At 42.3% G+C, this 27,866-nt stretch overlaps 2 protein-coding genes across 10 annotated transcripts in view; one reads left to right on the top strand and one right to left on the bottom strand.

The window, feature by feature from the left end:
* Positions 1–5,494, bottom strand: part of PRLR (prolactin receptor) — a 261,793-nt gene extending 256,299 nt beyond the window's left edge. For all 3 annotated transcript variants that reach the window (XM_075932555.1, XM_075932553.1, XM_075932557.1), the window contains exon 1: positions 5,056–5,494. The gene's annotated coding sequence lies outside the window, so the exon portion shown is untranslated. The remainder of the gene's footprint in view (positions 1–5,055) is intronic.
* Positions 5,495–5,702: 208 nt separating this feature from the next.
* The window catches only part of SPEF2 (sperm flagellar 2), a 204,229-nt gene continuing 182,065 nt past the window's right edge, over positions 5,703–27,866 (top strand). For 2 of the 7 annotated variants that reach the window (XM_006116497.4, XM_006116496.4), the window contains exons 1-6: positions 5,705–5,926; positions 6,877–6,979; positions 13,044–13,296; positions 15,897–16,067; positions 18,487–18,627; positions 20,590–20,672. In XM_006116497.4, the coding sequence (XP_006116559.1) occupies positions 5,869–5,926; positions 6,877–6,979; positions 13,044–13,296; positions 15,897–16,067; positions 18,487–18,627; positions 20,590–20,672 (809 nt within the window). In that variant the 5' untranslated portion in view covers positions 5,705–5,868. Of the gene's footprint in view, positions 5,927–6,876; positions 6,980–13,043; positions 13,297–15,896; positions 16,068–18,486; positions 18,628–20,589; positions 20,673–27,866 lie in introns of all 7 variants that reach the window. The other 5 variants (XM_075932549.1, XM_014570185.3, XM_006116499.4 and 2 more) reach the window with 5 other exon arrangements.

Here is a 27,866-nt window from a genome sequence, read left to right as displayed (position 1 = left end):
ACACTGGTCTACATAATACTTAGTTCTGCCATGACTGCGGGCGACTGAACTTGATTACTTCTTGAGGTCCATTCCAGTCTTATGATTCTATGATTTAGAGTCTTGCAAATCCGCAGATATTCGCTTTATATCCATGGATATCCACATCAACAAATTATTTTTGCAGATTGCAGATCAGATGCAGATACACATTTTGTATCTGTGCAGGGCTCCAATTATATTGAGTGTTCTCTATTCCTCCACCCCTTTTGTTATACGTTGCTTTTTCATTTGCAATTGTTGCCTTCACATCACCATTGAATCAGGATGAATTTTGAGACATTTTCTTCTTTCTTGATTACAGAGTTATAGTTTTTGTTTATCTAATTAAACTCTTCTTTAAGAGCTCCCAATTTTCATCCACAATCAATGATTTTTCCAATTTCATACATAAGTCTCTTAATTTCTGAAAGTTAGGCCTTTTGAAGGATCTTTTATTTGCCCATCCTGAATGTAATCAGGTAATAATCTCTTGTCCCTAAGCAACCACAAACTCAAACTCAAAGCTTTTCTACATGGTTCTTTAGTCTGATCTTCAGGGATGTAAATGTTGTTGAATACTAGCATGTCACATACTAATTGGCCCATGTAATCTCCCTGGTACACAATAAAAGTTCCCTAGTGCACATTAAGGTAGGGACTAGGGAACTTTTAGTGCAAGCCAACAGGGATCACACAGACCAGTTAGTATGCAATGCATTAATGCACACTAGGATTTATAGCCCTCTGGTGCAGACTAGTGTACAGTATAGAGAAGCCTTTACAACCCTGTGATGAATTTATCTTTATATATCATAATGAGGTCCAAAATAGAGCTCTTTTCTGTTGGAGTCTATACCTTTGTCTTAGAAAAACATCATGGGTGCGTCTAGTGGACGCTTTTGCGCAAAATCTTGCCGCCTGTCTACACTGGCTGCGAGTATTTGCGCAAGAACACTGACTTTGTACTGTAAAAAATCAGTGGTTCTTGCGCAAATACTCCGACTCTCCTGCTCAGGGATAAGCCCTCTTGCGCAAGTATTCTTGCACAAGAGGGCAAGTGTAGACAGACATGTTAATTTCTTGCGCAAGAAATGGCCATCGGAGCTTTCTTGCGCAAGAGAGCATCTACACTGGGCACGGATGATTTTGCACAAAAGCAAATCTTTTGTGCAAAGGCACATGCCAGTATAGACACTCTCTTGTGCAAATACTTTTAATGGAAAAACTTTTCCGTTAAAAGTATTTGCACAAAATCATGCCAGTCTAGACGCAGCCCACATGTCATTTTCAGAAACTCTAAAGATGTTATATTTCTAGCTGCATGAGATCTCCAGAAAAGATTTCCCAAACTGAAATCTCACGTAACACCATTATTTTTCTTTCCATTCATTGCAGACAGTGCTTAAAGAATAACTGATCTTGTTCTTCTTATTAGAGACAGGGAAAATGATCCTGGAATAATAAATCACAGTATTTACTGCTGTTTAACAAGTAGTTTTGTCACTCATTGGCAAAGTATGTCATATCAGCCCTCCGATTTCCATATAGATGACAAACTACTACTGTTTAGGAAGGCCATCATCCAGAGAAAAAGAAAGAAAGTCCTCTCTTTGAGTTGTTTGTCCCATCTAATCCTGAGGAAAAATTGAGTGTGGTTTTGTCCAGTACTAGATAGGAGATGCCATTTTTAAAAATGTGTCACTCCACTCCTTCCAGCATGACCCTACACGCATGAGGTCATAAAGGTGAGGGAGGGCTCATTACGTTCCACGACGTACTGGAATGTCCAGTATTCCAAACACATGAGGGTCATCTTAACACTGCCACCAATTCACAGTTATTCCTTAAACTCGAGTACATGTTGGACTTCCCTTGTCCGGCACCCTTGGGAATGAAGGGATTTGCCAGACCAGTGAAGGTCCCTCTCCTCATGGCCCTGCTGCTACTGGACTAGGGCTCCAGCCTGGCCCCACTGCTGCCCCATCCTCCATGGGCTCTTTAGTGGCTACTGGCCTCGCTGCTGCCGGGTCCAAAACGCCACAGCCACTTGGCTCTGCAGCCGAGGCCAGAGCTCCATGGCTGCCGCTGGGGCTGAAGCTACCCGGCCACTGGAGCCAGAACGGGACCAAGGTCAGGGCTCTCTTGCTGCTGCGGCCACAAAAACTCTGGGTCATGCTGCCCGCTCCTCGCCCTCCCAACACTGGATTTCCAGCTGAGTTGCCATTGCCTTCTAGGACGCATCTAACCTGCCGTCAGACCTTCCTGTTCCTGGGCTATGTAGTCCAAGAACATCTGTGAGCCATGCTGGACCATGGATTTTGCTGGACCAAAGATTCCCAGTTAAGGGAGATACAACCTGTACTATAGTCTTGCTGTGGATCTGGAAGTCCTAACCATCAACTGATGCTTTGGTTTTATGGCTGTACACACCTGATAAGCAAGAGGTCCATATGATATAATTTTTTAAAAATTTTTCATCATCACAATAATATAGTGCCTTTGCCTCAAGTAACTACGTAGGCAGCTATCTTCAGAGTACAATCTCCATTCAGAACCACAAGTTTTAGCACTGTCTTTGCAGCAATTTTTTGTAGAGAATTAGCGCTAGCTCAGGACTGCTGACAAATTCAAAGTATTGGTAAATACATGTAATACATAATTTCTTCTGAGAATGGAAGGCTGGGAAAATTTACCAAGCAAGATGTAAGAAGATGTAAAATAGCCAGCTTTGTCCTACTCTTTTATTTCTAGTCTTCCAGATGGCCACTTTTCCATAAGAACAAAAGAATAGCCATACTGGGTCAGACAAAAGGTCCATCTAGCCCAGTATCCTGTCAACAGTGGACAATACCAGATGCCCCAGAGGGAGGGATAGCAATATCCTCACATGATCGCTCCTCTGTCACCCACCTCCAGAGAAACACAGGCTAGCAACACCATTCCTACCCATCCTGGCTAATAGCCATTGATGGACCTAACCTCCATGAATCTATCTAACTCTTTATTGAACTCTATTAAAGTTCTAGACTTCACCGCATCCTCTGGCAAGGAGTTCCACACGTTGACTGTGCTCTGAGTGAAGAAAAACTTCCTTTTGTTTGTTTTAAACCTGTTGCCTATTAATTTCATTTGGTGACCCGTACTTCTTATATTGTGGGAATAAGTAAATAACTTTTCCTTATTCGCTTTTTCCCTACCAGTCATGATTTTATAGACCTCTATCACATCCCCACTTAGTCTCCTCTTTTCTTAGCTGAAAAATCCAAGTCTTTTTAATCTCTCTTCATATGGGACCCGTTCTAAACCTCTAATCATTTTGTTGTCCTTTTCTGAACCTTTTCAAATGCCAATATATCTTTTTTGAGATGAGACGACCACATCTGTACACGGTATTCAAGAAGTGGGCCTACCATAGAGTAGAGACAATAAGATATTTTCTGTCTTATTCTCTATCCCTTTTTTATGACTACTCACATTCTATTTGCTTTTTTGACTGCCACTGAACACTGAGTGGATGTTTTCAGAGAACTATCCACTATGACTCCAAGTTTTCTCTCAAGTAGTTGTAACTAAATTAATCCCCATCATATTGTATATATAGTTGGGCTTTTTTTTTAGTGTGCATTACTTTTTAATGTTAATAACTGTAAGGAAATGCACATTGTTATATCATTATATATTCACATAAGAACGGCTATACTAGGTCAGATCAAAGATCGATCTAGCCCAGGGCCGGACAAAATGCGGCCTAGGGACCAGATCTGGCCCACCTAACTCTTTGATCCTGCCTGTGGACTGCACCTGGCCACTTTCTATTTATATTCTGCTCTCTGTGCCTCTGAATTTCCAGGCAGTGGTTTAGGCAGCAAAATCAATTTAAATGGCTCATGGCTCCCAGTTGCAGCACTAACCTGGAAGAGGTCGAAGTCACAAACCTTTAAAATCAGTTTCACACATACAGAATGGGAAGCAACTTCCTAGGAAGGAATACTACAGAAAAGGATCTAGATGTCATAGTGGACCACAAGCTAAACAGAAGTCAACAGTATGAAGGTGTTGCAAAAAAAGCAAACATGATTCTGGGATGCATTAGCAGGAGTGCTGTGAGCAAGACATAAGTCATTCTTTCACTCTACTCTGTACTTATTAGGCCTCAGTTGGAGTATTGTGTCCAGTTCTGGGGACCGCATTTCAAGACAGATGTGGAGAAATTGGAAAAGAGCAACAAGAATGATTAAAGGTATAGAGAACTTGAGCTATGAGGGAAGACTAAAAGAATTGGACTTGTTTAGTTTGGAAAAGAGAAGACTGAAAAGGGACATGGTAGCATTTACCAAGTATCTAAAAGGATGTCAGAAGGAGGAGAGAGAAAAATTGTTATCCTTGGCATTTGAGGATAGGACAAGAAGCAATGGGCTTAAACCGCAATGGGCAGCAAAGGGGGTTTAGGTTCAATATTAGGAAAAACTTCCTGTCAGGGTGGTTAAACACTGGAATAAATTGCCTAGGGAGGTTGTGGAATCTCCATCTCTGGAGATATTTAAGAGCAAGTTAGATAGACATCTATCAGGGATGGTCTATGGTACTTGGTCTTGCCGTGAGGGCAGTGGACTGGACTCAATGACCTCTCCAGGTCCCTTCCAGTTCTAGTGTTCTATGATTCTATGAAATATACAAGCAACCCGGGTGCCTGTCAAGCAATGTGGCAGTAGTGGGGCCAGGAGCCACGAGCCCTTTGCTGTGTTTTTAATTCAAAGCTTCCAGCCCCAGACAACTCCAGCTGTAGGCTAGTCCCTAGCTCTGCCCCTTCCAGGGTCGAGTCAACCTGTCGCCACAAAATTCGTGAAGTGGCCTTCCTGCAAAAATTATTGCCCACCCTGGATCTAGCCCTGCATCTAGTCTTCCAACAATAGTCAATGTCAGGTGCCCCAAAGGGAATGAACAGAACAGGTAATCATCAGGTAATCAATAATCAATCACCCCATCACCCATTCCCAGCCTCTGTCAAATACAGAAAAAGGACTTCTTACTCACCAGTGTTGAATTTATACTCCATAACTATCACCTCGGAGTGGGGTCCACAGTCTAGGGGTAGGTACAGTTGCCACCTGTGACAATTTCCAGTCACCTCCCTTCTCGTGTGACTTCTGAACAGTCACTTAGGAACTGGCCCATCCGTAGGTTTCCATCTTTGGAATCACGGTATGACACAAACTGGTACAGGGCGTCCTGCCGGGATATACATCTGTTCCACATTAAAGTCGTTAATGCTTGTAAGAACTGATGCATTATAAGTCCTCCCATTCCCCTGCTCTTAAGCTGCGCCAAAAAAAAAAATTGCACAAAAGGAAGTCAGCGATGGGGGGGGGGGGAATTCCTGCTTAAGTTCTTTTGTGGTAAGACCAAGTTTTTTGGTATGTATAGCGAGTGCAGCCTGTGGTGGCGTTATTTACACTTCTTCAGTAACTGGAGTGGAACCCGTCAGTGCCACTGCAATGTAAATACTGTCCTCCTGACCCAGAGCCGCTGGGCTCAGCGCTGCTCTTCCCAGTCAACACTCAGTGTGACTCGCGGGCCCACCAAGGGGACCGTTACTTCCACGCGCATGCGCCGACACAAAACAGCTGGCCCTCAGCCCGCTGCGGACGCATGCGCTGAGCAAAAGGCATGTCCCAAGCTCTCCCCAAAGCGCAAATGTTCCACCGTAGCTGCGCAGTGAACAGTTCATTTCCGAGCCCCGCTTTCCTCCACAGCGCATGCGTTAGATGCCGTTTCGCCATCACCATGGTAATGGGACGCGGAGCCCGGCCTGTGTGAGTGGGGTTCTCCTGCACCCCGCCGGCCGCCATGTCGGAGATTCTGTGCGAGTGGCTGAACGGGGAGGTGAAGCTGTCCCGGAGTGTGGGTGAGTGAGGGGCAGCGGGGCCAGGACACGGGGGTTGGTGCCGTATCTGGGATGGCAGGGCGGGGGGGATAGGCACACGCTGAGCGGTGGTATGTAAGCACCTGCGCGGCTCCCCCTAAGGTGTGTCTGTTCGCAGAGCCCTCAGTCCTCTCCCTTCTCCCCTCCACACTCCCCCACCCCCGAGGCAAGGAGTCCCTGGGCATTACTTACGGGTACAAGGGCTTCCGAGTTGCTGCCCGAAGGGGAGAGAGTCCCAGATGGCAGCGCACTGGGGGCCTGCGGGCACACAATAATTACAGCATAATCCTTTGAAAATCTCTAAAATAAATGGTGAGATTTCTCCCCAAGTGCTTGTGGGCTATGAACAATTTCAATTCTATCAATTAATAAGGACGGGGGGATAGGAAATACCGGAATTCAGGTTTACACTGCAGTTCCTGCTGTTTGGATTATGACTTTTTAAGAGAAGCATCTTCTCCATCATGAGAGAGAAATCCCTTACTGAAATCAGGCATATTAGAACATACTTACTGGCTGGTTTTCTTTCTTGTGCATGTTTTAGGAGCAGAAGAGTTAGTAACTAACCTGTCAAGTACTGGTTTTGCAAACTTTAAATGTTGAGCCAAATGTAAACAATTAAAATAGAGTAATTTACTTTTGATATTGATATTTAGATTTTAGATGCTGCAGTAGGTTATGGAATTTGGCACTTAATAGATTTAGACAACATAAGTACTGGCTTTCTGAAGACCATTTTGAATACTAAGGTTATTTAGGTATAGACATTTCATTGATAAAAATTTAAACTTAGCATACAGTATTAAGATTTTGCAAGAGCAATAATGAATTGAACTAAAAATTAAGTATAATTCTCCGATGTTATACAAATTCTGTAATGATCACTAATAGTCATAAGGTATCTTATTACTGATGCTTGTTTTTTAACCCAGATCCAAAATCTTTACCAAAAGAATTTTCTACTGGCTACCTAATTGGAGAAATTCTGCACAAATATGAGCTTCAGGATGACTTTAACCAATTTTCACAAAGCAGGTTAGTAACTTCAGGCATAGCTATGACATCTAATATATCTCCTATGTAATTTATACAGGATTTTTATTTATCATTGAGGCTTTTTCAGTAATACTTGACAGGATTTGGTGATGCTATTTACCAGTTATTAGTTGGCTACATATTAGATGCTCTAGCTGTATTAATTACCCAGATTAATTAAGGGGAGCAGAGCATTCAATGGGAACAGAGGGAAACCATACCATAGTTGGGACCCTCCTTCCAGAGGATGATGCGGTATCCTCTCGCACTAGGAATACCTCTGAGGGGGAGGGAATGCCAGTTGTTAGGAAGAGGCAGGTGTTAGTAGTGGGTGATGCGATCGTTAGAAACATAGATACAGTAAACTTCCGATAATCCGGCACCTTTAGGACCCAGGGGGTGCTGGATTATCAAATATGCCGGACTATGGGAAGGGGGGGCTATGAGGGGTCTGGCCCCAGACCCCGCATAGCTCCTCCCCCCTTCCGATAGTCCAGCTCTGCCCCAGGCGTCCCTGATTCAGCCGCTGCTGGTCAGTTTCAGCAGCGGCTGAATCGGGACACCTGCAGCAGAGCAGCTGGAGTGCTGCTGGCTTGGTCCGGCAGCGCCGCTCATCGGCGCTACTGGAACAACCCGGCAGCACCCCAGGTGCTTTGCCCCAGGTGTCCCCAAGTCAGCCGCTGCTGAAACTGATCAGCGGCTGACTCCAGGAAGCATGAGGCAGAGCTGCTCTGCCCCGGGCTTCCTGGAGTCAGCCACGGGTCAATTTCAACAGCAGCTGAGTCGGGACGCCTGGGACAGAGCAACTGGGGCGCTGCTGGGTTGGTCCCTGCAGCGCCGCACATTGGCGCTGCGGGGACCAACCTGGCAGCACCCGAGCTGCTCTGTCCCAGGTGTACCCAAGTCAGCTGCTGCTGAAACTGATCAGTGGCTGACTCCAGGAAGCACGAGGCAGAGCTACTCTGCCTTGGGCTTCCTGTAGTCAGCTGCTGGTCAGTTTCAGCAGCGGCTGAATGGGGGACAGCTGGGGTGCTGCCAGGTTGGTCCCGCAGCCCCGAGGGGCAGTGCTATGGTACCTACCTGGCAGCACCCGAGCTGCTCTGCCCCCGGCTTTCTGGATTCAGCCACTGGTAAGTTTTAGCAGCGGCTGAATCCGGGAAGCTGGGGGCAGAGCAGCTCCAATGGTCCGGCTGCCTGGAGTACTTCTGGGTTCCTGATGGTGCCGGACCATCAGGAGTGCCGGACCATCAGATTTTTACTGTAGTTGGGTTCATGATGACCAGGAGGAACCACATGGTCACTTGCCTGCCTGGCGCAAAGGTTGCGGATCTCTCGAGGCATCTAGATAGGCTTATGTGTAGTGCTGGGGACGAGCCGGTGATCATGGTATATGTAGGTACCAATGACGTAGGAAAGGGTAGGAGAGATGTCCTGGAGGCTAAATTTAGGTTGCTAGGAAAGAGACTGAAATCCAGGACCTCTATGGTGGCATTCTCAGAAATGCTTCCAGTTCCGCGTGCAGAGCCAGGTAGGCAGGCAGAGCTTCAGAGTCTCAATGCGTGGATGAGACAATGGTGCAGGGAAGAGGGGTTTAGATTATTATGAACTGGGGACATTTTTGGGGAGGGGGAGCCTATACAGGAAGGATGGGCTCCACCTAAACCAGGGTGGAACCAGACTGCTGGCACTAAACATTAAAAAAGCCGTAGAGCAGTTTTTAAACTAAGAGATGGGGGAAAGCTGATTGGGGCAGAGAAGCACACAAATCGGATGAAGACTTCTCTTAGAGGAGAATCCATTGATAAAGTTTCTCTAAGCTGTAGTCAGAAAGAGAGGAGGGGAGAGGACAAACTATGGGCCAGAGCAGACAAACAACCGCATATAAAGGAATCCAATGCATCAGTGAAGGGCAGACAAACTGTGGCAAATAGATGGACCTTTGGTCTGACCCAGTACAGCCATTCTTATGTTCTTATGTACTTCCAAAGGATCTAATCATTCATTAAATACTTACTGGGAGGATCTACTAGGATCATAAAAGATTGGCAGCACAATTAATATCCATCTATATGATCCTTTGGTGTGTTTGATTTATGAACTTCTGATTAAAAAACAGTACTGCCAACATTGATGTAACATATTAAATAGATTAAAAATGGGCAAACTGATCATAAATCTCAAAAAAGGGAAAATAATCGTTCTATGGGATGCTTCTAGTGGAATGCTACAAGGATCTGTTCATGTCCCAAAGCCATTCAATATCTATAAAGTCATTACTGATAGTTTCCAGATTAACACTCCACCAGTGTATGTGTAATTAGGGAATGGGGGATGGGTCAATTAACTAGAGAGATCTGGATTATTTGTTAAACTGGGTTTATTAAAACACAAGTACCACTGCAGTCAAATGTAAGGCTTTTTATCTAGGAACAAAGAAAGCAGGATATACTTACAGTATAGGGGGACTGTATCCTGGAAGCAATGACTTTTAAAAGGACTTAGTGTTTACGATGGCTAACCAGTTGAATGTGATCTGCCACTGCCATGCTGTGGCCAAGTGGACTAGTACATTTTGGGTTTATGAGCAAGGGGAACATCCTCTACCTCTATTTATAATAGTGGTAGAAATGTAGCCGTGTTAGCCTGGTGCAGCTGAAACAAAAAGTGCTACACAGTCCTGTTTTTTGTTTCAGCTACCTCTATGTATGACATCAGTAGCATCATTACTGGAGTACTGTGTGCAGTTCTGGTGCCTATATTTCAAAAAGGATGTTGAAAAATTGGCAGTGTCTCAAGAAGTGAGCTATTAAATGGTTTGAGAAAAGGATGCTGGAACAATTTTTACAGTGTGAATAGTGAGACCCTCCAAATCAGATTATAAACTCTGAAAATAATGAAAACCACTTCAAGCCAGAGATGTGGCAGTACCCCTAGTTCTCGCATGGATTGTTTGAGGTCTGACAAATTTCACTGTCAGGTAGATTTAAGAAGTTCAGTCTATTTTCCATAGCCAACAGAAGGTTAAGAAGTGATTTGATAATCTATAAGTATCTATGTGGAAAGAATATTTCTGATACTACAGGGCTCTTTAATCTAGCAAACAAAGACATAATGAAATCTAGTAGCTAGAAACTGAAGGTAGATACACCCAGAAGAGAAATTAGATAGAACTTTTTGTAGTACTGATAGGAATTACCCTTTGAAGCCATTTACCTTGGGATATGTTGGATTCGTAGTCGCATAAAGTGTTTAAATTAAAATTGAATGTCTTTCTAAAAGTTCTGCTCTAGCCCAGCAATTCTCAAACTTTATTGGTTCATGTACCACCTTTTTAAAAAACTGTGATGTGATTTGATGGAACATCAAGCTCATATATCACCATGATATACAAATCAGAGTTCAGAAACCCATGTGTTTGGGAACCCCAGAAGTTGTATGTTTGATACATGAATTATTGGGTGAATTTCTACAGCCTGGGTTGTGCAAGGGATAAAACTAGATGATCATAATAGTCCCTTGTGTCCCTGAAATATATTAATGTAGCATTCCTGCACAGCAAACCCTCAGCACTGTGGGAAGAGTTCTCAAATAAACACTATTTGGCTGTGTCTAGACTGCATCCCTTTTCCGTAAAAGGGATGCAAATTAGACATATCGCAATTGCAAATGAAGCAGGGATTTAAATCCCCCCACTTCATTAGCATAAAAATGGCTGCCTCTTTTTTCTGGCTCAGAGCTTTGCCGGAAAAAAGCACCAGTCTAGACGTGAATCTTTCAGAAAATAAAGCCTTTTCCGAAAGATCCCTTATCCATTATTTTAAATTAGCTATTTCAAATTTGTGTTTAATATAGTGTCCCTAGTCAGCACTGTTCACTTTGATTATTTTTGGAGGATAGTGATTTTGTTAAATCTCTTGACCAGTGTTTGCTATAAAAAGTATATATGGTTTCTCAGTTCTCTTCAGGGCTCATCTAGACTACGATGAAGTTTCGAAACAGGATATGCAAATTCAATGGGAATTTCCATATCTTCTTCTGATCTCACTTTCTAAAGCAGAGCTTTTGAGAGTGAAAGTACTGCAGTTGGGACATGTTTTTTTTCGGCAAATCCCTCCCTTTTTCAAAAAGACATTCTCTCTCAAAAAATGAGGTTTACACAGCTTTTTGAAAAAAAAGGGGGGGGGTTGCCAAAAAAAATCCGTGTCCTGATTACTTTCAGAGATTGGAAGAAGATATGCAAATTCCCACGGAGCCCTCAGGTTGTGCTGGTACTCATCCTAAAACACCCATTCTCAAATTGAAGGGAAAGGTAGGGGATTGGAGACTACCTTTTTCATGGCTGTTGATGGGGAAAGTACATTGCTTTCCCTGTTTGAATCAACAAAATGTTGTCTCTGTCATTCCTCTCAACTTTCTCACCTCTTTATCTCTGCCACTCTACAGACTCTTCATGCTACATATCATATAGCTATGTTTTATGTATGCAATATATTGCCAGCAGGGCTGGTGGGAAAACTGATTTTTTCTCTCTCTCTAAATAATAATAATAATAGAATGTTTGTTCCAAATTTTTTGGTGGAAGAATTTTCAGCATAAAATTTCACAAGATTTTTTTGTTTCATTACAGTTTTAAACATTAAAATGAAAATCTTTGTTTCAGCATAATGTCATTTTGGTTTATGGAAACAGAAACATTTAAGTCTCCTGTATCAGGAGTTTTCTTCCCAGAGAATGATTTTATGGTAGCAGCCCAGAACTAAACTGAAGGTATCATCTCATCCCAATGTATTACTTTTATGAGGGCTTCTGAACATTCATCCAGCTAGGATCTGCTGCTCTTCCTCAGATGAGCAGTTCTTCCTGAAGTTCCTAAAATACATGTCTGGAGTTAAGGAGCAAATATGTGCCAGAGGCATGTCCCTCATTCTTTTAAAGTATCAGTCAAAATGCACTTCTGCTGTAAATTATGCAGGAATGGGAATCTACAATAAGTTTCCCAGGGTATGTCTACACTAGCCCCCTAGTTGGAACTAGGGAGGCTAATATAGGCATTCTAAGTTGCAAATCAAGCCCTGCATTTAAATATCCCACGCTTGATTTGCATCTTCCTGGCCGGTCACCATTTTTTGAAATTTACAAGTCCAGACTAACTGTCCACGTCTACACGTGGCAGGGATCCGGTAATTCGAAATACAGCCCTAGTTTCAACTACCTGTTATTCCTCCTGGAATGAGGTTTAACAGGTAGTTCGATTTAGGGTCTTTAATTCAAATTACCGGGTCCCTGCCGTGTGTAGATGCGGCCAGTTAGTTCAGACTTGTAAATTTCAAAAATGGTGACCGGCTGGGAAGATGCAAATCAAGTGCGGGATATTTAAATCCTGGCCTTGATTTGCAACTTCGAATGCCTACATTAGCTTCCCTAGTTCGTACTAGGGGGCTAGTGTAGAATCTTAGGGTATGTCTACTATATTAATGAAGGCATCACAGTGCACACTTCAACACAGATGAGTTGCGCTACTACAAGCCTATCAGAACTCCAGGAACATATTTGGATTATTAGTCAACAGTGAAGTCCTTGCTACCATGTCTTTACTATTTACCATGCTAGCTAGATTAAAGCACTGTGCACATTGCAATCTAACTAAAGAACTTTTTCAACTATTTGTTTACCATTTTAAAATCAAACAAAAATCCTGAATTACTTAGACTCCGGTGGAGCTTCCATATTTTGAATGGTTTCTTTTGAGACCGTATCAATGACTTATCAATTATTTCTGTATTCATCAAGCACATTACAATCTCCTTTTAACTCCTGTTCTGACTCAGTATTTTTCCCATATATTTTTCCTATATTTTTCCTGATGTAGATGCATATATTATCATAGTGCTTATTTCTGCAAGGTGGGCTTTCAGGTAGTATTTCTAATGGTCCTTTCTGGACTTAATATCTATGAAACTGAACTCTATGAAGTGCAAAGTAACATAAGTACTTAGCAGCATGTATAGTACTTTATAGTAGCAAAATACCATACTACATATAGTTTTGTTTTTTAAACATATAGGGTCGCAAATTCTAAACTTAACAATTTTTCTCGCCTGGAACCAACGCTTCAGCTCCTTGGTGTGCAGTTTGATCAGAATGAGGCCCAGAATATCATGACTGAACAGCATGGGGCTGCAACCAAGCTTTTATATCAGCTTTATGTTGCCCTTGAAAAGAAGAAAAAGGCAGGGCTCACAGGAGTAGCCATGGAAACAATGAGACCTGCAGGACCTGCAAAGCTCAAGGGTATTGAGAGTGAGTTGTATCGAGAGGTAGGTTAATTAAGTTTGTCATATACAGCACTAGATAATCAGCAGACTAAAATGAAGCACATTTACATATAACTTTTTGGTAACAAAAAAACATTCACCTCACTTAACACCACTTTTTGTTTAATATATAATACTCTATGTGAAGAATCTATGATAGGGTATGTCTATGCTGTAGTTTTTTTTCAGAAAAAAAAAAAAACTTTCAAAAAACCTCCAGTTACATCCACACAGCAATTGTGTTTTCAACAAAAAAAAATATAGTAAGAACAGAGGGGGTTTTCTGACATTGGTAAACCTCTTTCTACGAGGAAGAAGCCTTTTTCTGAAAGAGCACTTTTGGAAAAGCACGTGTGTGGACAGGGAAGAGGGAGTTCTTTTGAAAGAAGAGGAAAGAGCACAGGTGCCATGGTGTCCACTCCGTCCACAATAATAACAGCTTAAATACAAGATAGCATCCATTCAGTGTGGGCACTATCTTTTTTTGAAAAAGCAGATCACTTTTTCAATGCACTTTTGCTGTGTAGATGCTCTTTTTCTGAGGATCTCTTCCGGAAAAGCTTCTTCCAAAAGAAACCTGCAGCCTAGACATAGCCCCAGATGCTTAGTTTTCCATCCTCATTGCTGGTTCACAAACAGGCCAATCACTTTCAAGATTCTCTGCTTCTTTGGTTTGTCTTTCTATTTGTTGTCTATTTTCTTCCCCAACCTTCCTTTTTGGTTCGTAGGAAATAATGGCACATGCCAGTAGTTTTAGAGCAGCAACCATTTTATTCTTCTCAATAGTACTGTTTGCAAGCTGAAATTGAGCAAAGAGCAGAAGATTGAGAAGAGGGTCAGAGTTTGCAGATCTGGCTAGAACACACACTCTTACCTTATTAGGAGTGCATCTACACTGCACCATTACTTCGAGATAACTAGTGTTATTTAAAAATAACAATGCGAGCGTATACACCGCCATTTCATTATTTCAAATGAATTTCGAAATAACAGATGGCTTATTCTGAAATCTGTAAGGCTCCTTCTATGAGGAATAACTTGTATTCCGAAATAGATATTTTGAAATAAGGTGTGTGTAGATGCTCCACTGCTGCAATTTTGAAATAGACCCTTACCAGGGCCATTCTAAATTATTCCTCCCCAGTGCCTCCTGTGGTTCTAAATCGAGATAGCATGCCTACATTAGGGAATCCTACCTCGTACTAATTTTGAGGTTTCCCTGTTGTACAGACTTGCTATTTCATATAATAGTAAGACTGGAAGGGACTCGAGAGGTCATCAAGTCCAGTCCCCTGCCCTCATGCCAGGACCCAGTACTGTCTACATCATCCCTGATAGACATTTATTTAACCTACTCTTAAATATTTCCAGAGATGGAGATTCCACAACCTCGCTAGGCAATTTATTCCAGTGTTTATCCACCCTGACAGGAACTTTTTCCTAATGTCCAACCTAAACCTCCCTTGCTGCAGTTTAAGCCCATTGCTTCTTGTTTTATCCTCAGAGGCCTGGAAGAACAATTTTTCTCCCTCCTCCATGTGAAACCCTTTGAGATACCTGAAACCACTATCATGTCCCCTCTCAGTCTTCTCTTTTCCAAACTAAACAAGCCCAATTCTTTCAGTCTTCCTTCATAGGTCATGTTCTCTATACCTTTAATCATACTTATTGCTCTTCTCTGGACCTTCTTCAAATCTTTCTTGAAATGTGGTGCCCAGAACTGGACACAATATTCCAACTGAGGCCTAATTGGCACAGAGTAGAGCGGAAGAATGACTTCGAGTCTTGCTCACAACACACCTGTTAATGCATCCTAGAATCATGTTTGCTTTTTTTGTAACAGCGTCACACTGTTGACTCATATTTAGCTTGTGGTCCACTATAACCCTTACATCCCTTTCTGCCATACCCTTTCCTATATAGCTGCTTCCTATTCTGTATGTGTGAAACTGACTGTTCCTTCCTAAGTGGAGGACTTTGCATTTGTCCTTATTAAACTTCATCCAGTTTACCTCAGACCATTTCTCCAGTTATTTTGGAATAACTGTTCCAGAATAGCTTATTTCTAAATAAGCGTGTAACGTAGACGTACCATAGTAGTGTTCCGTGTGTGCAGGTCACACTATCTCATGAGGTTGAACAATTTTAAATAAACTGTATGCTGTGAACCATGTTTAGATGGCCCAAAAACAAACATACATCTGTTGGCATAATGATCCTCAATGAGAGTGGGAGAGGCCATAATATTCCTTCACCAATGAGATTGTTTGTGGATAGCACAAACAGAAAAAGGAAAAGAGGTGAAGATAAAGTAACAAGGAACACATGATTCAGCATTTCCTGCAATTGACTTAGTTCATTTGTTCAAACACCATTTACTCTCCTCTAATTTACAACTCTTTGCGTCAATTTTAGCAAATTTGGCAAGATCTTACAAAAAAAATACTAGCTAGCTATTGTTCTGTGTACATCAGTATATAGGAAGTATCTATTCAAAACTATTTTCTGAAATGTTCCTTTAGGTAGTTTAATGTTCAAGTGGCTTAATGTAATATTTGTATCACTCTAACTTTGAGATGTCTTGAAACATTATATCATCATAGCGTCTTAGAAACCTAATGCCACGGCAGACTGACTTGAGACTGCAGGAGGTTTCAGAGTATTTTGAAATGAAATCTAAGCACATGGAAAATAAAATGGCTCATATACGCTTCGCAGAACAACAAAAAGTTCAAAAAATCCAGGAGGAGCAAAGAGCACAAGACATTGAAAAGGTGAAAAGCCAATTTGTTTTTTCATACCAAGCATCCAAGCCTGCAAATATTTACTTATGTTAAATTTAAGTGTTTTATTCATCCTGTTGAAGCACTTAGCTCCCTTTATATTACATTTATATTGATGGAAAAGCAGAAAAGAATGTAACACTCTTGACAAACATTAAGATGTGGCTGTGTAACGAGTAGTTTTTTATAAATCACTTAAAATATTAATACTTAATATACACACAAACTAGGACAATAAAGTGTTTAATGTGTTTTGTATATTGTCATAATTCAAGTGGATTATTAGGAACAGTGCTTTTTGTGACAGTATGCCCTGGGACGGCGTACCGGCACCTATTTTCCCATCTTACTTGAATTGAATGGGATTCCCCTGTGGCATACCAGCACCTATTTCCTGTTTCCTGGGGCAGGTTGTCTCCCAATGGAAGCCCACCTGGGACATGCAGCTCTTAAAGGGGACACAACCGCATTTTGGCCCCAGGCACGGGTTTTTTTGGCTCAACAACTTTGAGCCTGGAGTACCAGCACCTTTTTTCTTACAAAAAAAGCACTGATTAGGAATATGAACAAAGGGCAAAGGACATAAGAAGCTGAAATATCCAAACATGACACACAACATTGAGAGTCTTACTGTGATTTATTAAGTAGGTTTTATCAGTATATAAAAAAAAAAATCCATACCCATCTAAATATTTTCCCCGCCCTCTGCCCCCCAAAAATATAAATGACATTTAAAATACCTTTAAAATAAAAATGTGCTTCTCTTAACTTTGATATAATGCTCTGTTTTTGGGGTTGTTTTTGTTTGTTTAATCTCAGGAAATTGCTTTTTGCACCTTACCTCAAACTCTTACCCATGTATACCTAATTGAATGAAACATGCTTACTGGTCTTACTTTGGTATCTGTCTCATCTCCTGACCCACTAATGAAGCATCACCTCTTTCCCGCTTTATATTCATAATTGATAGCTAAAAGAGAATTGATGCCTGTCTGTTTTTTAAATGCTTCTGAGACATCACCTGGGGTCCCTATTAGTTCTAAAAATGGAAAAAAGAAAATAGAATGCCTATCAATGCACTTTTCCCTCAATTCAGAGTAGCAATTCAATATTATTCGGGGACACAGTTCTTCAGTCGTCTATAAATCAGTTGTTGAATGAGTATTACTTTCAGTTTCACCTTTTTTTTTAATCCAATTTAATTCTAAAGGCCTTTTGAGAGAGATGATTTGGGATGGTGAAAGGGGAAAATAGAAGAGACAGCCCCCACAAAAAAACAAAACCCCAAAAAAACTCCTGCAAAAAGCAGAGACAGGAAAAATGGTAAGGGTCCATGCCACTTTCTCTTAGAGAAAGAAGAGAAATGGAAAAAAAGGAGAATGTTAACATATGCAGGGATAGATGACAATTTTGCGGGCCTCCCCCCCCCCCCTTTGACACGGTGCATGCGTGGTGGTGCCACGGCACATGCACGGTGCTTCTTGAAGCACGGGGCCCGGGGCAGCCGCCCCACTCACCCTACCGTATATCCGCCCCTGAACATATGTAATTGTCAGTGAAACAAGAAAGTCTTTATTATATTACCAGTTTTTAATGTTAAAAATATACTTATTACAAATTGTGATTATTAGAAAATCCTCTGTTTGTCAGATCAATTGTCATGTTTTGTGGAAGCACACTTATACTTTCTGTAATGGAGTTCAGTTAAAAAAGTAGTGAAATGCTGAGGTCTATCCCTCTTCCTCTGTGATGGCACTAAATGGGGAAGAACCACAAATTAGTGCATCCTCATAGTGGAGTGGAGGGGAGAGGAGAGAGTGCAGGGCTGGCAGTACTACTTGCTGCTGTTGGTGCCTATCTGCACAGGATGTGGATGAGGTGAATACTGATCCAGCATACCAGTAAAGATGCATAATGACTGGAGGAACATAGCAGGGGTCATTTATTTGTGTACTGTTTCCCACCCCTACCAGTCCTAAGACCGTAGTGAATTACAAAGATCCTCTGATACTGCTGTTTGACTAGTATACTTCCCTCTCCAACTGCCTGTGAAGCCACAGCATGCTAGGATGTTACCCTGACTATTAATCAGTTAGAAAATTAATTTACAAGACCTGTCTTTGGCCCCCAAAAAAGATTGACATGCATAAAGGGGACAAATCAGGTTAGTGACTTTATTTTGAGTTAAGACTTAATTACATACAAGAGACATGGAGAGGCTGATTTCACTTTAATATTCTACTTTTTGCAAAATGATTTAATTAAAAGTTTTTGTAGATGCAAGATTAGAATTTGTTTTGTTCAAGTACTTTCTGCTAATAATAATTTTTCTATGGGTAAATTACAATACATTTATAGCGTATTTTTATATACATTCAAGTAACTGAACAGCTTTATACTGTATTTTCAGCATCGTAAAGGAAGAAGGAGGCAAAATGAAATAATGGCCAGGATTCAAGCAGCTATTATACAGATTCCAAAACCACCACCAAACCGTACCTTGAAAGCTATGGAAGCCCAAAAAATGTTAAAAAAGAAAAAAGAAGCACAGGTAAGAGTTAATTTTATTGCTATACATGGGTATGTCTACACTACCCCGCTAGTTCGAACTAGCGGGGTAATGTAGGCATACCGCACTTGCAAATGAAGCCCGGGATTTGAATTTCCCGGGCTTCATTTGCCTAAGCGGGGAGCCGCCATTTTTAAATCACCGCTGCTTTGAACCCCGTGTAGCACGGCTACACGGGGCTCAAACTAGGTAGGAACTAGAATTCCTACTCCGAACTACCGGTACACCTCGTGGAACGAGGTGTACCGGTAGTTCGGAGTAGGAATCCTAGTCCGAACTACCTAGTTCGAGCCCCGTGTAGCCGCGCTACACGGGGTTCGAAGCAGCGGGGATTTAAAAATGGCGGCTCCCCGCTTAGGCAAATGAAGCCCGGGAAATTCAAATCCCAGGCTTCATTTGCAAGTGCGGTATGCCTACATTACCCCGCTAGTTCGAACTAGCAGGGTAGTGTAGACATACCCCATTTTAGTAACACTAAATTTATTCTTAGAGATTATATGCATACCAAATGGCATATTTCAACAGTTATGTCAGCATAAAACTGACAAATGTAGTAGGAAATATAGCCCAGTAACATTTATGGGATTGATCCTGTCTGCTTTATTTAGGGAAATCTCCCATTGACATCAATGAGAGTTCTTTCAGAGTAAATAGTACAGAATAAGGTCTTAAATTAATCCTTTGTAATGTTTTAGGATCACTCTACCAACCTTGAAATAAGTGGAAGTTGTATCAAGCCATTAGTCATTTTCCTTATTGTGGTGGGCCCCTCCCACCTACTCTCTTAAGTTCAAGGCCCTCCGGCCAGAGTCCGAAGCACAGTCCATGTCTGGCCCTTTTTGGCAAGGCCGAGGCCCTCCGGCCTGAGTCCACAACACAGTTTAGGGTTGTAGCGGGGACACACCCCAGATAGGGGGACCCAGGCCCACCCTACTCCACCATGTCCTGGCCCAGGGCCCAGCCCAGGGCCCTGTGAGCGACCAGGTAAGTGGGTTACACCCTCGGCAGGGCAATCCGGCCAAAACACACCGAGGTTCTCTGGGCAGGAGACAAGGTTCCTGCTCCTACCCTGGGCCACTTCCTACTTGGTTCCCTGGGGTTCCATCCCCTATACTCGCCAGCTTGCTGTGGCCTCCGGGCCGGCATCTCCTCAGCAGGCTGTCCCTGGGTCGCACCAGCTTGCCTCTCCTGGAGTCTCCAGTGACAGCTGTGCAGGAACCCCCTTCCCCAGTCCTTCTCCTCCAGCTGTCTCTCCAAACTGAGTCCTTCCCCAGGCTTTTATAGTGGAGCTAAAGCCCGGGCATGCTCGGTAGGGCTGCGGGGGAGGGGCCTCTGCAGCTAGGTAACCCTGGCTGGGCCCTGCATGTTCAGTGTGGGGCTGCCTTGCCCCGTCACACTTATGATTTGTCAAATTTCACCCTGACTCATTATGTACAACCAAATCTAGTTGAGAAGTTTGAAGGTAAGAGAATTTAGTTGGCTCTATTCTTTTAGAATTTATCAAATGAGCTGGGTCACACATGGAATAATATAGGACTGCTTGGACTACTCAATCCAAATTATAACATGTTTGGCAAAGAACAGTAAAATTAAAAAACCCTGAATGGAACAAATTCTTCACCAGAGCTTGAAGTGGCTTTACACAGTTATCTAGCAAACCATATGGTGCAAAATGGAAGACTGCAAAATTTCAGATGCTATGTTTACAATGAGCTAACTTGTATGTAGGCAAAGAGGAAAATGCAGTGAGGTGACTTTTTTGTAGGAGTATGACATAGGCCAGTCTTCTGTCACCCTGGACTAGCTGATGCAATATAATTTGTTCTAAGGCATTAACATTTTTTTGTATAATAGTTGTATTTGTAAAATACAAATTAGTAATTGAATCTTTTTATAGTTTTAGGGAAGATAGAGGAGACATTTCAATTTTTCTTGTTTCTCTAGGATGTATACATGGAAATTAAGAAGTTTGAAAAGTTTATGAGGAAAGAGAGCCCTACTTCTGGTAGCACCCAAGTCACTGACAGGTAATGTTTGCACCCAATTAACATCAGTAAACATACAGTCACTGGAGAAAAAAAGAAATCTTAACTAGTTTTATGGTTCTATTAATGAAACCATTCACCCCCAGCAGCTGTTTTCATTTTTATTTTAAAGTGTACCTCATATTCTACTTTTAAATTTTATAGTCAGACAGAGAGCTATTAACATCTCAAAAGAGGCTTTTGCAGTGGCTTATAACTTTCTCAAACTTTAATCTTTTAGACTTGTTTTTTCTAGGTCTTCTCAATGTTTGAGTATGTATTTTTTTAAAATGCAGCCCACTTTTTCCTCTCAAAAAAAAGTTGCAACTTAATTTTTATATAGAATTAATCTTTAAATTGGACATGTGTCTTCCCATAATACTGTGGCAGTCTGTTTTGGCCAGCTGGTAAGAGTTTAAAACATACATCTTATATATACATCATGTATTCATGATGACTTTAAAAATAGAAGTTGTACTAAACTATCTTACAGTGTCCTGTTGTCACTTGTGCATTATGTGTAAAAACTTATAAGACTGATATCATTCACTGTGTACATGGAAGCTTCAATCCTGCACAGATTTACACACACATTTAATTTTGCAGACTATGAGTAGTTCAGTTGACTAGAAACTGATGAAGTGAATTCATTAGAGTGTGACTGATTGGGGCTTGATTAGGTAGGACTACTTATGAGTGTACATGAACTCTTGACACACTGAAACTCTGATCTTGCAAATATTTAAATGTTTAACTTTGCACATGTGTGATTGCCCAGGATGTGGAAAGGAGTGGTAGGGGGACCCAGGCCCTCCCTCTCCACCGGGTCCCAGCCCAGGGCCCTGTAGGCAGGGACGCTTGCTCTTGTCTGCTCGGTGGGGAATCCAGCCAATACACACCAAGCTGATAGCAATCCCTTGCCCTGGGCTGCTTTCTACCACCCTAGCACCCCTATAGTCTGTCCGCCTCAGCGGCAGTCTTTACCGGGGCTGGGGCTGGCAGTGTAGGTGGTCCCGTCCCTCAAGCGGGGTTGCCTGCCGGCTTCACTCCCGGAGTCCGATGCTGGTCCTCTCTCTGGCCTCAGCTGCTGCAGGAACACCGGGGTTGCAGCTTGGCCCTTCTCCCTCCAGCTGCCTCTCCTCCTGAAGGGCTCCCTCTGTCTTTATATGCTGGCTCTGCTGGAGGGGCAGGGCTCTTTCAGCCAGCTGGGCCTGGGCTACTCCCAGCCCTTCAGTGTGGGGTCTGTTCGCCCCATCACATGTCCCTTTATTCTTTTGTGTAGTGTCAGTCAAGTTTGTCCAATGTACATGGTAGAGGGGCATTGCTGTCATATGATAGCATATATTACATTAGTAGATGTGCACATAAATGACCCTTAATGGTATAACTGGTGTGGTTAGCTCCTGTGATAGTGTCACTAGGGTAGATGTGTAGATAGTGTTGGCAACAGGATTTGTTGCAAGGATCGGTTTCTGGGTTAGTGTTTCTGTTGTGGGATGTGAAGTTGGCAATGAGTATTTGTCTCAGGTTGGGAAGCTGTCTGTAAGCAAAGCGTGGCCTGCCTCGCAGGGTCTGTGAGAACAAGGGATCATCCTCTAGGATAAGTTGTAGATCCTTGATGATATGTAGAAGAGGTTTTAGCAAAAGGCCATACGTAATGACTAGTGGCATTCTGTTGTTTTCTTTTTTGGGTCTGTCCTGTAGGGTGACTTTTTAGTATCCACCTGACTTTGTCAATCTGTTTCTTCACTTCTGCAGGGGAGTATTATAGTTTTAAGAATGTTTGATAGAGACCCTGAAGGTATTTGTCTACATCTGAGGGATTGGAGCAAATCCAGTTGTATCTTAGGTCTTGGCTGTAGACAGTGGACTGTGTGATGTGTTCTGGATGAAAGCTGGAGGCATACAGTTAAGTATAGCGGTCAGTAAGTTTCTGATACAGAGTGGTGGTTATGTGACCATCACTTATTTGCGCTGTAGTATCCAGGAAGTGGATCTTTTGTGTGAACTGGTCCAGGCTGAGATTGATGGTGGGGTGGAAATTGTTGAAATCCCAATGGAATTCTTCAAGGGCCTCCTTCCCATGGATCCATATTAGGGTGGGCAAATACTGGCCCATGGGCCAGATCCAGATTGTCATGGTTAGCCTGGCCAATGGGAGCTATGGGAAAGCAGTATCCCGGTCTGTGTCACTTCCCTCAGCTCCCATTGATCAGGAAATATTATATGTGGCCAATGGGAGCTGCAATCCCCCTTCACCTGTGGAGGCGCTGGTAAATATAGTAGCAGCAGCCCTCCAGGGGTTAATCCTGACAAACTGCCACTGTTTTATTGTCCACCCTGGTCCAGATGATAAAGATGTCATCAATGTAGCGCAAGCAGAGAAGGGGCACTTAGGGACGAGAACCGAGGAAACGTTGTTCTAAGTCGGCCATAAAAATGTTGGCATACTGTGTGAGGCCATGCGGATATCCATAGCAGTACTGCTGACTACAGAACAGACTAAACAAGAAAACAACAGTATCCGCTAACCATTGCCTACAGCCCCTAGCTAAAATTAATTAGCACTGATGTCACACTCCCATCTTTCTATCCCTTCCTTTTTTCTTTTCTTTTCAAGCATCCCACAAAAGCTTATGCCCAAATAAATTTGTTAGTTTTTAAAGTGCCACTGGACTCCTTGTTTTATCATATGCAGTCAGATGTATTCTATGGGTAGTCATATGTATTTTGTGCACAAATATTTTATACCTGTTTTAATTTTCAGTTGTTTTTTCCAAACCGCATATTTTTCACTGTAGAGCATTTTATGTATTTAAGAGAGAGGCGATCTATTTCATGATAATTCCTAATTTTCATCGTATTTTGCACTAGTTATCTGATGATATTTTTGACCATGAACTTCTTCCTCTGATTTGGCCATGCAATGAGCTTCCAGTTTCATATTGCAAAAACCTTAATGGCAGCATAAAGTAGCTGTAGAACTAGTTTCTCAAATATTGCCATAGTGAGCATAGTACAAGAACCTATGCAGAATAGAACAGAAACAGCAGATGATTTGTCTGGTTGAGAAGCTGTATGTACTGGGTATCAAGAAGGCCTGGGAGAAAAACAGCTGCTGGTGATATGTCCCACCTGTGCTTTTGCAAGAGAGTGAAAATAATAGTGGCTTCAGGAGCCATTCAATACTTTTCTGTGTGGGATGCTTCCTTTTTTCTGGTATGGTGGCTGGTAAGCCACTAGCCATAGAATGTTAAGGAGGTATCTCTGATACTAATTTCACCCCTCCCCAGGGGAAAGCACAACAGAGCCAGGGAGTTCCTGACAGCATGGCCTTTCCCTTGTGTACCTTTTCTTTGCCCCCCAGTGGGGCATAATAGAAACTGTTCTTCTTCCCAACCCACTCTTCTTCCATAGATAGTACAATGGCAATCAGGAAGAGTCTCTGGAGAGGTATATTTGTCTATGTCAGGAAACAAGGTTTTCATAGGGAACATCCTTTTTCGTATTCCTCACCCATTGTCAGTCCCTCGTTGTAGTACTTTGGTCAGTCTTATTCTTTCTGGCAGAGATTTGAAATATAGAAGCCCTGTGATCCTACTACACTGTGATTTAGGAAAGGACCATTGAAGATGGGTTGTCTGGGCCTACCTAGAGAGGCTACACAGAACAGCCAATCAGAGCCCAGGAGGCTCAGATTGAAAGTCTGCAGGGGAAACATCTCAAACTCCTGGACATTATGCATTCTTCTATACTTGGCAGGCTCACCATGCGTACAAAGGACAGTGGAACCTCACAAGATCTCTAGCACATACCAGCATCCACTTGGCCACATCCAAGCAAGCTAACAGAATATACCGAGTCCACTAGAGCTCAGGCAGCCTCTGCTGCCTCTTTGAAGAATGTCCTTATTTCTGAAATCTGTAGGGCAGCTACAAGGACACTACATTTAGAAAACACTACTGTTTGGTGGATTCTTCAAGGCTGATCCCACTCTTGTAGGGTTGTCATGCAGTCCCCTACTACCGACCTCCACGTAGACAACATAGTGTTAGTCATCAAGATTAGAATCAATCTTTACAATCCCTCAACAAAAAAATAATGGTTACTAGCATTACAGTAAATAGTAGTTCTTTGAGATATATTTTCTCTAGGAAAGAGACTGAAATCCAGGACCTCTATGGTGGCATTCTCGGAAATGCTTCCAGTTCCACGCGCAGGGCCAGGTAGACAGGCAGAGCTTCAGAGTCTCAATGCGTGGATGAGACGATGATGAAGGGAAGAGGGGTTTAGATTTATTAGGAACTGGGGACACTTCTGGGAGAGGGGGAGCCTATACAGGAAGGATGGGCTCCACCTAAACCAGGGTGGAACCAGACTGCTGGCACTAAACATTAAAAAGGCCGTAGAGCAGTTTTTAAACTAAGAGATGGGGGAAAGCCGATTGGTGCGGAGATGCACGTAAATTGGAGGGAGACTTCTCTTAGAGGAGAATCCATTGATAGAGATTCTCTAAGCTGTAGTCAGAAAGAGAGGAGGGGAGAGGACAAGCCATGGGCCAGAGCAGACAAACCACCGCATTCTAAGGAATCCAATGCATCAGGGAAGAGCAGACAAATAAGCAGTGGCAAATTTTTAAAGTGCTTCTACACAAATGCTAGGAGTCTGACTAATAAGATGGGTGAACTGGAGTACCTCGTATTAAATGAGGAGATTGACCTAATAGGCATCACTGAAACCTGGTGGAATGAGGAAAATCTGTGGGACACAATCATACCGGGATATAAAATATATAGAAAGGATAGAGCAGGCCGGGTGGGTGGCGGAGTGGCACTGGATGTGAAAGATAATGTAGAATCAAATTAAATAAAAATATTAAATGAATCAACACGTTCCATAGAATCGCTATGGATAGTAATTCCATGCTCCAATAATAAGAAATTAGCAGTAGGGATATATTACCGACCACCTGACGAGGACAGCGATACTGACATTGAAATGCTGAGGGAGATTAGAGAAGCTACCAAAATAGAGAACTCTATAATAATGGGGGATTTTAATTACCCCCATATTGACTGGATACATGTCACCTCAGGAAGAGAAGCAGAGAGAAAATTTCTCAATGGCTTAAATGACTGCTTCTTGGAGCAGCTGGTGCAGGAACCCACAAGGGGAGAGGCAATTCTCAATTTAGTCCTGAGTGGAGTACAGGATCAGGGCCAGGAAATAACCGTTACAGGACCGCTTGGGAACAGTGACCATAATATAATAACATTCAACATTCCTGTGGTGGGAAGAACACCTCAGCAGTTCAGCACCCTGGCATTTAATTTCAAAAAGGGGAATTACACAAAAATGAGGAGGTTAGTTAAACAGAAATTAAAAGGCACAGTGACTAGAGCCAAATCCCTGAAAGCTGCATGGAAACTTTTTAAAGACACCATAATAGAGGCCCAACTTAAATGTATACCCCCAAATTAAAAAACATAGCAAGAGACCTAAAACAGTGTCACCGTGGCTTAACTGCCATGTAAAAAAAGCAGTGAGGGACAAAAAGGTATCTTTTAAGAATTGGAAATCCAATTCTAGTGAGATAAATAGAAAGGAACATAAACCTGTCAAGTCAAGTGTAAAAATGTAATAAGAAAAGCAAAAAAAGATTTTGAGGAACAGCTAGCCAAAAACTCAAAAAGAAATAACAAAATGTTTTTTAAGTACATTAGAAGCAGGAATCCTGCTAAAAAACCTGTGGGTCCCCTAGATCAGTGGTCTCCAACCTTTTTACACCCAAGATCACTTTTTACGTCTCAGAACAGGCGAAGATCTACTGCCCCGCCCCTTCCTTGAAGCCCCGCCTACATTACATGAGGAAATATAATGTAAATGTACTGCGCAGGTGCGCAGTTCAGAGAGGGCTCAAGAGCTACTCTTAGAGCCCCTGAGATCTACTGGTAGATCGCGATCTACTGGCTGGTGACCACGGCCCTAGATGATCGAGCTATAAAAGGAGCAATCAAGGACGATAAAGCCATTGCAGAGAAACTAAATGATTTCTTTGCTTCAGTCTTCACGGCTGAGAACGTTGGGGAGATTCCCGAATCTGCACCGTCCTTTGTGGGTGATGAATCTGAGGAACTGTCCCGGATTGAAGTGTCATTAGAGGAGGTTTTGGAACAAATAGAAAAACTTAATGTTAACAAATCTCCGGGACCGGATAGCATTCATCCAAGGGTTCTAAAAGAACTCAAATGGGAAATTGCTGAGCTATTATCTGTGGTTTGTAACCTATCCTTTAAATCGGCTTCCGTACCTAATGACTGGAAGGTAGCCAACGTGACACCAATATTTAAAAAGGGCTCTAGAGGCGATCCTGGCAATTACAGACTGGTAAGTCTAACTTCAGTACCGGGCAAATTAGTCGAAACAATAGTAAAGAATAAATTTGTGAAACATGTAGAAGAACATAATTTGTTGGACAAAAGTCAACATGGTTTCTGTAAAGGGAAATCCTGTCTTACTAATCTATTAGAGTTCTTTGAAGGGGTTAACAAGCATGCGGATAAGGGGGATCCAGTAGATATAGTATACTTAGATTTTCAGAAAGCCTTTGACAAGGTCCCTCACCAAAGGCTCTTGTGTAAATTACATGGCCATGGGATAAGAGGGAAGGTCCTTTCTTGGATTGCGAACTGGTTAAAAGACAGAAAACAAAGGGTAGGAATAAATGGTAAATTTTCAGATTGGAGAGGGGTAACTAGTGGTGTACCCCAAGGGTCAGTCCTGGGACCAATCCTTTTCAACTTATTCATAAATGATCTGGAGAAAGTGGTAAGCAGTGAGTTAGTAAAGTTTGCGGATGATACCAAACTGTTTAGGATAGTCAAGACAGACGCAGACTGTGAGGGACTCCAAGAAGATCTCACCAAACTCAGTGATTGGGCAGCAAAATGGCAAATGAAATTTAATGTGGATAAGTGTAAAGTGATGCACATTGGGAAAAATAACCCCAGCTATACGTACAGTATGATGGGGGCTAATTTGGCTATGACAAATCAGGAAAGGGATCGTGGAGTTATCGTGGACAGTTCTCTGAAAACTTTCATGCAGTGTGCAGCGGCGGTCAAAAAGGCAAATAGGTTGCTAGGAATTATTAGGAAAGGGATAGAAAATAAGACACAGAATATCTTACTGCCCCTG

This window comes from Pelodiscus sinensis, chromosome 6, assembly GCF_049634645.1.
Source record: "Pelodiscus sinensis isolate JC-2024 chromosome 6, ASM4963464v1, whole genome shotgun sequence".
NCBI classification, from domain to species: Eukaryota; Metazoa; Chordata; order Testudines; family Trionychidae; genus Pelodiscus; species Pelodiscus sinensis.
Note: the sequence above shows the minus strand (reverse complement) of the source record. Positions and strands in the feature narration are given on the sequence as shown.